This window comes from Balaenoptera borealis (assembly GCF_965194805.1).
Source record: "Balaenoptera borealis genome assembly, chromosome: 3".
Taxonomy (NCBI): domain Eukaryota; kingdom Metazoa; phylum Chordata; class Mammalia; order Artiodactyla; family Balaenopteridae; genus Balaenoptera; species Balaenoptera borealis.
Genome location: NC_138866.1, coordinates 165715258 through 165724325, shown reverse-complemented (window position 1 = coordinate 165724325; position 9068 = coordinate 165715258). Strand labels below are relative to the sequence as shown.

The 9068-nt window shown below is 45.0% G+C and overlaps 1 protein-coding gene across 2 annotated transcripts in view; it reads left to right on the top strand.

Annotated features, from left to right (window-relative positions):
* Positions 1 to 8301: 8301 nt before the first annotated feature.
* The window catches only part of LOC309625663 (coiled-coil domain-containing protein 3), a 109884-nt gene continuing 109117 nt past the window's right edge, over positions 8302 to 9068 (top strand). The window contains exon 1 of one of the 2 annotated variants that reach the window (XM_082385717.1): positions 8302 to 8926. In XM_082385717.1, coding sequence (XP_082241843.1) covers positions 8553 to 8926 — 374 coding nt within the window. In that variant the 5' untranslated portion in view covers positions 8302 to 8552. The remainder of the gene's footprint in view (positions 8927 to 9068) is intronic. The other variant, XM_082385718.1, reaches the window with a different exon arrangement.

The following is a 9068-nucleotide window of genomic DNA, read 5'->3' as shown; positions in this document are numbered from 1 at the left end:
GAGATCCTTCCTCTGGAATAAAAGCCTGTTTCTCCAGCAAGCTTTTAAACAGGATTTGAACTCTTCTATGCAGCTGGCAAAAACATTGAACCAGCAAATTGAAAACACCCAGTGGTTTATATGTTTGCGTCTAAATAAAATTTCCCATGCATGCTATTCTATCAGTTTTATACATTCCCGGAGCAGGAACTGATAAGCTGAGCTAACAGGCAAGTGCTGAGAGGTGAAAATTGGTCCAGGATGCACAGTTTGTGAATTTACAGTCTGTTGAGTGGGCCCAGCTGTGTGTCTTCTCTTCAGCAGGAGGGCTCTTCCCTTTTAAGAACTTTGTTCCACTCCACCCACCATGGTTTCTACCACCTCCCCACGAGACTTCACTTCCTATGGGAAAGAACCACTTGTTGATAACATCGCAGGGAAAGTCAGAGCGGCTTTAGGATAATCACACAGATACCCTCTCTCCACTCCTCCTCCTCAACTGTGGCTTATTGTTTTCATTTCCTTCCAAGGACACTGATGTGAAAGGAAATGATGTGAAGGAAATGATGTGACACTAATGTCAATGAAACCCACCTTGCTCTCAGTCTGAGGGTTGGTTACGCTCTGAAATAGAAAAGGGAACTTGACTTCTCAGAGGCTCATATGAGACCTAGAGTGCTGAATTTTAACCTCGTCAGTTACTTGGACATTTAAATGAAGTTGTTTCAGAGGATGTTGAACGAGGTTTTCAAGCCATTCTTTCCCAGGTAAAGGCTCTGTCTTCAAAGGCAAGCCTTTCTCTCCCCAACTTGTCAATGGCACCAATTTGACTTTTGGTGGATGTACCCCCCAAGAGGGAGGGGGTCTCTGTTTTATTCACTGCTGTATCTCCAGGGCCTAGAATAGTGCCTGACACATGGTAGTTGAAAGGTAAATGTTGAAAGTTATTTGTTGAAACGTACATGTTGATTGATGATATTAGAGTGTCAAGGTGCTCAATCCATGCCTAACATTTCCATTTAGCATCTAAAAACTTACACAAAAGGATGTTGGGAATTTGGTTTGATGTACTTAAAATTACAACAGGAATTCTTACAGCCTCAGCTCAGTTACTTGAAAAATCAACTAGTCTCTCTGTTTCTGTTTTGCCAGCTGTGAAAAGGGGTCTGGCCAAGTCTTCATTGTGCCAGTAGAGTGAGGAAGTAAGCATGGTTCTTAAAACCTAACAGAGAGCCATGCATTCCTACGGGGTGCTTGTCAACCCCAAACTAAGCTCATTCTTTTTCTGAATGCGGACGCATAAAATGGCATAGATTAAGATGTCTGTCAAGAGTTAAGCCTCCTTATTTTTATCTTCTCTTGATAGAATTGTCATGGATTCAGCACTGAAAGGATCTTTTAGGCTAAATATTAGTCCCCAAATTGGATCAATTGGAACTATCAATATTATAGACAATACCTACATGTCCTAAACCTGCCTCCTGGAAATGTACTCTGCATGAATGTGGGGAAGAATAATGTATGTCGCATCTCAGCATCCCATAACATTCCTTTTATAGAACAAGATTCCCACAGAGTTTTAACACACAAAGTTGTCTCTTAAGAAGAAGGCCCTATTTGGGAGCCAGGGGACACCAGGCAGGGATTCCTGACCCCAGGCCCCATTCCCAGCACCCCCAGCTCCCTGTAGTTATGTGATCCCAGGCAAGGCTTTTAACCCCTTGGGACTCCAGCTTCTTTATCTATGAAATAACATTGGCTTCCTGCCTTCCAAGGGAACCAGAAGGAAGAATGAGTTAATATTTACATAGCACATTGAGAGCCTCCAAGAAAGACACCGTACAACTGGGAAATATGATATAATGGGAAGAACGTCCTTTATTTTTAACTTGTTGGTCTCTGGTCAGCCTTTCTGGGCCTATTCCATATGTACAACATTAAAATAACAGGCAAAAGTGAAAGAACGTTCTGAACCTAATTCAGGTAGGATAACTCTGAATTGTAGCTGCTGGAGTTTTTGTTTGTTCATTTGTTAACTTTAGGGAGTCCAGAGACTCAGCTAGTGGTTATTTCCCCAGTTTCTGAAGGTGTAATTGGAATAGACATAGTTGACAAGGGGCAGAATCCCCACATTTGGTCTCTGACCCATGGGTGATGGCCACTATGGTAGGAAGGGCTAAGTAGATGCCCCTAAGGTTTCCATTCATATCAAGAGAGTAAATCAGAAACAGTACTGCATCCCTGGGAGGAGTGCAAAAATTAATGTTGCCATCAAAGACTTGAAAGAAGTCTGGGTGATGATATGTAGTGTAGGCCCTGACAGTTTTTTGTTTGTTTGTTTGTTTGTTTTTTGTAGTGCAAGTGCCTGATTTAAGCTTTGATTGCCAAGGCATCCTCTTCAAAGTCAGCTATCTTGAATAAACACAGTGCCAGCCGCAAGACTAGATAAAAAACCAGGCTGTCCCTACTCCAGCCCACCAGCTCCTTTGTTAGAGATCTTGGCTGATTTCGATAACTGACCATCTGGGCTCCTGGTTTTCCTCTTCTTGCGCTTGAGGTTCCTGCTCTTACATTTTATTTATTTATTTTGAATATTTGAATTTTATTTTATTTATTTTTTTATACAGCAGGCTCTTATTAGTCCTGCTCTTACATTTTAAACTCACCAATAAATAGTGAGCCTGCAAAATCCTAGGCAGCCCACCCTCAACCCCAATAAAAGCAGAACTCCAGGGACTTCCCTGGTGGTCCAGTGGGTAAGACTCTGCGCTCCCAATGCAGGGGGCCCAGGTTACAGCCCTGGTCAGGGAACTATATCCCACATGCTGCAACTAAAGATTCGCATGCCAAAACTTAAAAAAAAAAAAAAAAAATCCCACATGCCGCAACGAAGATCGAAGATCCCATGTGCCACAACCAAGACCTGGTGCAGCTAGCTAAATAAATAGATAAATAGATAGATAGATAACAGAACTCCAGGCCTGTGCTCTCTCTCTCTACCTGTGACTTTGCTGTATGACCCTATGTGTACCATGTAATTTCTAGGACTTGAAAGTAATAAAATTTTCTTTTTTTTCAAAGTTTCCTATTAGTTATTGCTGAGAGCATCTTAACAATTATAATAAGAACCACAAGGACCAGTCCAGCCACAATATTAGTTATCTATAGGCTGAAAGCTGCACAAAACACGACACTTAACACATCTCCATTGAACTCACCAGTTTGACCTGTGCAAAAGTCACACTGATCTTGAAGAATGAGTGATGCCTACTATAAACTTAATGAAGTGGTGACTAAAACTCCACCTGCTGCCCCAGATGTAGTATCTTTCCTGGAGCAAATTGGCATGTTCTTGAGCACTTGCTTTGCAGCTACTGACCTGGTGTATGCCCTTTTCTCTATACCAAGCTGTAAAGACCACCAGAAACAGTTTGCTTTTACTTGTCAGGGCTAACAGTGCACTTTCACAGGCTTGCCTCTGGGCTATACCACTTCTACTTTCTGTCATATTATTCTGGACAGATCTTGATTATCTTGACATTCTACAAAACATCATACTCCAGGCTCACTTGTGACATTATGATGATTAGATTTGATGTTCATAAAGTAGCAGATACTTTAGAGGCCTTAGTAATGTGTCTGTAAATTAGAAGGTGGGAGATAGGTCCCACAAAACATAATACATATTCATTGAAAAAAATCCCCTTATAAGAGGACTCAAACTCAAGCTCAGTGTAGTTCAAACCCTTGTTGTTCAGGGGTCGACTGTATGTATCACATTTGAATGTGCTACTTGGACCCACCTATAGAATCAACTATAAGCCTGGTTTACAGATTGTTCTGTCTTATATGCTAGTATCACTCAGTGCCTGCCACTCAGGGTTGATGCTGAAGGACGCTGGTGAGGGAAAACATTCCCATGGGTAGAACTCTGAGCAACATATTTAGTTGTACACAATGTCTAGACTGAGAGATGGCCAGTAGTAAGATGGATACCAGCCCTTGGGCAGTTGATAGTGGTTTGATTGGATACGTGTTAGGCATCACCAGAAAAACAGATGAATATATATATCATATGTATCACCAATACGAGATAATGTATATATATTAGAATATATAATATATATGTTAGGATATATCTACATTTATATATATTTAGGATACAGGCATATATCGTTTCATTATGCTTCACTTTGCTGTGCTTTACAGATATTATGTCTTTTTGCAAATTGAAGGTTTGTGGCAACCCTGTGTTGAGCAAGTCTATTTGTGTGATTTTTCCAACAGTATTTGCTCCCTTTGTGTTTCTGAACTTACCTTACTAAGGCTGACCCTGCTAACACCAATGCCGAGGGCTTACTATGTCAGCACCAGAGATCGATACTGATGCCCTGGTGGCAGGTTGACTACACTGGACCTCTTCCATCTTGGAGGGAGCAGAGACTTGTCCTCACTGGAGCAGATACATTCTAGGTGTGGATGCGCCTTCCCTGCCCCACAGTGCTTCTGCCAGGAGCACTACCTATGGACCTAAGAACACCTTATTCACCGTCATGGTACTTTCCGTAGCATTGCTTCTGATCAGTGACTTCCATAGCATCTCTTCGCTCACAGCAAAGCAAATGCAGCATTGGGCTCTTGGCCATGGAATTAACTGGTCTAACCATGTGCTACATCACCTAGAAGCAACTGGGCAAATTTTGAAAGCTTACTGATGCAATGTAATGGCTTATGAAGACTCAGTTCCTGTGTCAGATGGGAGTCAACATCCTGAAAGGATGGGGTGCTATCTTAAAGGATATTGTAAATGCTGTGAAGGATATTGTACACGTTTGAAACAGAGAACATATATGGTGCTATCTTCCCCATAGCCAGAACATACGGGTCTTGGAATCCAGGGGTGGAAGTGGCTTGTTTGCCGCTGAACCCATAGATTCAGTCATAGAGTTTTTGCTTCCCATCCTGACTACCTTGAGCTCTACTTGTTTGGAGTTCTTAGTCCCCAAAGAGGAGCTGCGCACCAGGGGACGCTCACACCCAGGGCTCCAGGTGAAGAACCCCAATCAGCGAGGCCCTCTGCCAGACTTCACAGAGAAGAAAAGCATGACTCATGTGTCTGTGAAGAATCCAGGAGAAGGACAATCTCTCAAAGGCCCTCGTGTCTGGAAAATACATTCTGAGCAGTATTGGAAGAGTTTTGATTCTGTCAAGTTTATACAACAAGAGAGACATCAGCCGTGCATACTGATTTTTATTTATTTGTTCATCTAAATGGAAAGAAAAGTTAGGGTTTTAAGGTCTGTAGAAATGGACAAACGTTTTCCAGGCCTCTGAAGCACTTGAAGATACAATTAAAAAGAAAAACTTCCTTATTCTCTTCTCTGCATAAGTTATAGCACTAACTTAAAATAAACTTAATAACTTATAGAGCAGGGCTGCTGGTTAAAACAAAATTAATGTTAGTCCAGTTACACCCTCATTTAACCATCACTGGTGATTCTGCGAAGGTTATTATTGTTCATATACTCTACTTACTTCTTGATAAAGGGCCCACTCATGCCTTTAAAACATTGCTTGTTTTGTCCAGATTTTAATGCTGTAGTTAAGTGCATGGACTCTGGAATTTGATGCTGGGGTTTGAATCCTGGCTCAGTCACTTTGTAGCTCTGTGATCTTAGTAAGTCAATTAACCTCTCTGTTCTTAAGTCCCTTATCTCTAAAATGAGGATGATAGCAGTACCTGCTTTTTCTTAAATTAATTTTTAAAAATTGGAGTATAGTTGACTTACAATGTTGTGTTAGTTTCTGCTGTACAGCAAAGTGAGTCAGTTATACATACACATATATCCACTCTTTTTTAGATTCTATTCCCATATAGGTAATTACAGAGTAGTGAATAGAGTTCCCTGTGCTATTCAGTAGGTTCTTATTAGTTATGTATTCTATATAAGCCGTACCTACTTCAAAGTGTTGTTTGAAGCATTACAATATGCAAAGTCCTTACAATGGTGCTTGGCCCATAGTAAGCGATGAATAAATGTTAGCAGTTGTTAATATTATAATTTGGCAATGCTTGCTCTATGTCGGCTTGCCAGGAATATAAACCCTTTTATATCCTCTCTCTCTTTTTCTCTAGCAAACCTGCAGAACACCTGCTAAATAACTTATGGATTGAATTGTGTCCCCTGGTCCCGCCCCCTCCTCCCTGCCCTAAATTCATATCTTAAAGCCTTAACCACCAATGAGACTGTATTTGGAGATAGGACTTTTAGGGAAGTAATTAAGGTTAAATGAGTTCACAAGGGTGGTGATCTAATCTGATAGGACTGGTGTCCTTACAAGAGGAGGACGAGACACCAGAGATTTCTCTCTCTCTACAGGTACACAGAAGGAAGGCCGTGTGAGGACGTAGAAGGGGGGCAGCCGTATACTAGCCTGGAAGAGCAACCACACCAGAAACCAATCCTGCTGACACCTTGATCTTGGACTTCCAGCCTCCAGAACTGTAAGAAATAAATGTCTGTCGTTTAAGCCCCTCAGGCTATGGTATTTTGCTATGGCAGCCTGATCAGACTAAGACAGTGACTATGATATGTTCTAACTCACATTTTCAGTGAGAGACAAATGAGCAGTCCTGAAGTACGACATCTGATGCCATCCTCCAACACCATTTCCCCATCGTGGGAAAGTCTGGTACCTACCATGGGGGGGCAGGGTCGCCGTGAGGAGTCATATACCATCGGGACTACTGTCCACTTGCTTCCCTCAATATAACTACTTTTTCTACAAAATTAATTGAGGCCTCAGGCTGACTACTAGCTATGCAGGGGTTAGTTATTATCTGTGAGGAGCTCTTACTCTTATTTCTTTCTTCTTTTAGGCCCATCACAGATGATTTTGTAGGAATAAGAATTTGGTCCATTGAGTCACTGATGAGATTTGGATCAGTGTGACCTCATGTCGGCTGGAGCCTTCCGTTCTCTCAGGAGCTGGGCAGCAGTGGCTGGAGTCCTGGTCATCGCACTTCTTGGGATGCCCAAGCCCTCCCTATGATGTCTCCTGGTTCCCTGAGGCTGCCCTTTCCACAGACTCTTCCTCCCCATTCCTTGTCCCACACTGGCTGGATCTGTGCCCCAGAGTTGCCTTTCAAAAACTTCAGTCACAAGAAGCACTCACGAATTTAATTGTCCTAACCGAAGATTCAGGGATCACAGTAAGAAGATTTGGGGATCATGGGAGGTGAGGCCCAGCCTTGGGATTTTCTCTCCTGCTTCTCTACACTCTTTTCTCTTTACCTTTCCTTCCAGAATTCCCTAAGAACTCTTCTCTTCAGTACAGAGAAGAATTCAGCTGGATTCTAAGATTTACACTTGCAGATACCCTGGTTAATATGCTTGCAGAAAAAAGAGCCTTCCATTTTAAGTGTGTTTTGCTTATAAATTTATTATCAATAAATATTATATAATATGTATGACGTATGCATGATAGGTATATTATATGCATGATATTATGTATATGTATTGCCTATATAAAATATTACATATTTATCAATAATATCCTCTCTTTTCTCCTTACTACATTAGGAACAGTTAAGGCAATTTGGAGATAAAAGGAACTGCTGAGTTTAGGAATAAAGATTTAACTGTGGAGTTTGGCTCTCCTCACAGTCACTCATTGACTTGTGAAAAGCTGTTTGGAATTTACTTCTGAATTTATCTCAGGTGAAGGATATTCAGAATCTGAATGTAGGAATTATGTAAAACATGACATCATGTAACTGTAGGAAAATCAGAGCAGTCTGGCTTTGGCTTTTCAAATCTTTCAGGCTTTCCTAAGAGCATTATTAAAAAATAAGGGGGGGTGGGGAGAGAGAGAGAGAATGAATGAATCCAGAAAAGTTTGTTATATCACATTGAATTTCCCAGTAGACCTCTGCGATGGTAAAGTTAGATTTCTATGTAGTTGACTCTAAATGAACTACAGAAAATGCAAAAACGTATACAGCGTAATCATGGCAACTGACAGCGATCATTCTAAGGATGCCACATCTGGAACAGGCTTTGCGCCTGGAAAGCTTCGACCAGTCGGTCCGCGGGGCGCTGCAAGAGGGCTGGGCCGCCGCTCCCAGCACTGGCTTTTCCGCGGAGCCCGGCGCTCCCCAAACACCGCGCCTGGCCAGGGGCTACGGGTCCAGCGCCCCGCGTCTCCCGAGCTTCGCGCGCCCTTGGCCCGCGTCCCGCCTCCGCGCGTCCCGCCTCCGCCCCTCCCGCCGCCGCCCACGCCCCAGCCGCGGGGGGCAGGAGGAGGCGGCGGTCGGCCCTCCCCGCGCCCTTTTTAAAGCGTCACGGGCTAGGGCCAACCGGCTGATCCTGGCGGCGCAGGGAGCGGCGCGCCGAGCGCCCAGGGCTGCGCTTACCCGGCCGGCGGGGCGGCGCCGTGGGCCGGGCGCTCCGGGCTCCCCGACGCCACCGGCGCCCCAGCTCCGCCCCGGGCCTCCTCGCCATGCGCCCCGGCTAGTGCGCCTCGGGCGCAGCGCCCACCCGGCAGGTCCCGCCGCTCGCCCCGCCGCCGGCATGCTGCGCCCGCTGCTGCTCGCCGCGCTCTGCCTGGCCGGCCGGCTGGGGACCTCCCGCAGCTGCCAGCTGCCCTCGGAGTGGAGACCCCTGAGCGAGGGCTGCCGCGCCGAGCTGGCCGAGATCATCGTGTACGCCAAGGTGCTGGCGCTGCACCAAGAGGTGCACGGCCTGTACAACTACCTGCCCTGGCAGTATGAGGCCGGCGAGGCGGGGCTCTTCTACTCGGCCGAGATCGAGATGCTGTGCGACCAGGCGTGGGGCAGCATGCTCGAGGTGCCCGCGGGCTCCAGGCTCAACCTCACCGGCCTGGGCTACTTCTCCTGTCACTCCCACACCGTGGTCCAGGATTACTCCTATTTCTTCTTCCTCAGGTGAGCCCGCCACCTCCCGCCCACACCACCCCCTCGGCCATTTGCGTGTGACCAACCGAGGTCACCTTTATTCGGAGCCGGATCAGGACCTCCCACGGGATCCTGGCCGTGCGTGCGATGTTAGATGATGCCTTGGGCTCCT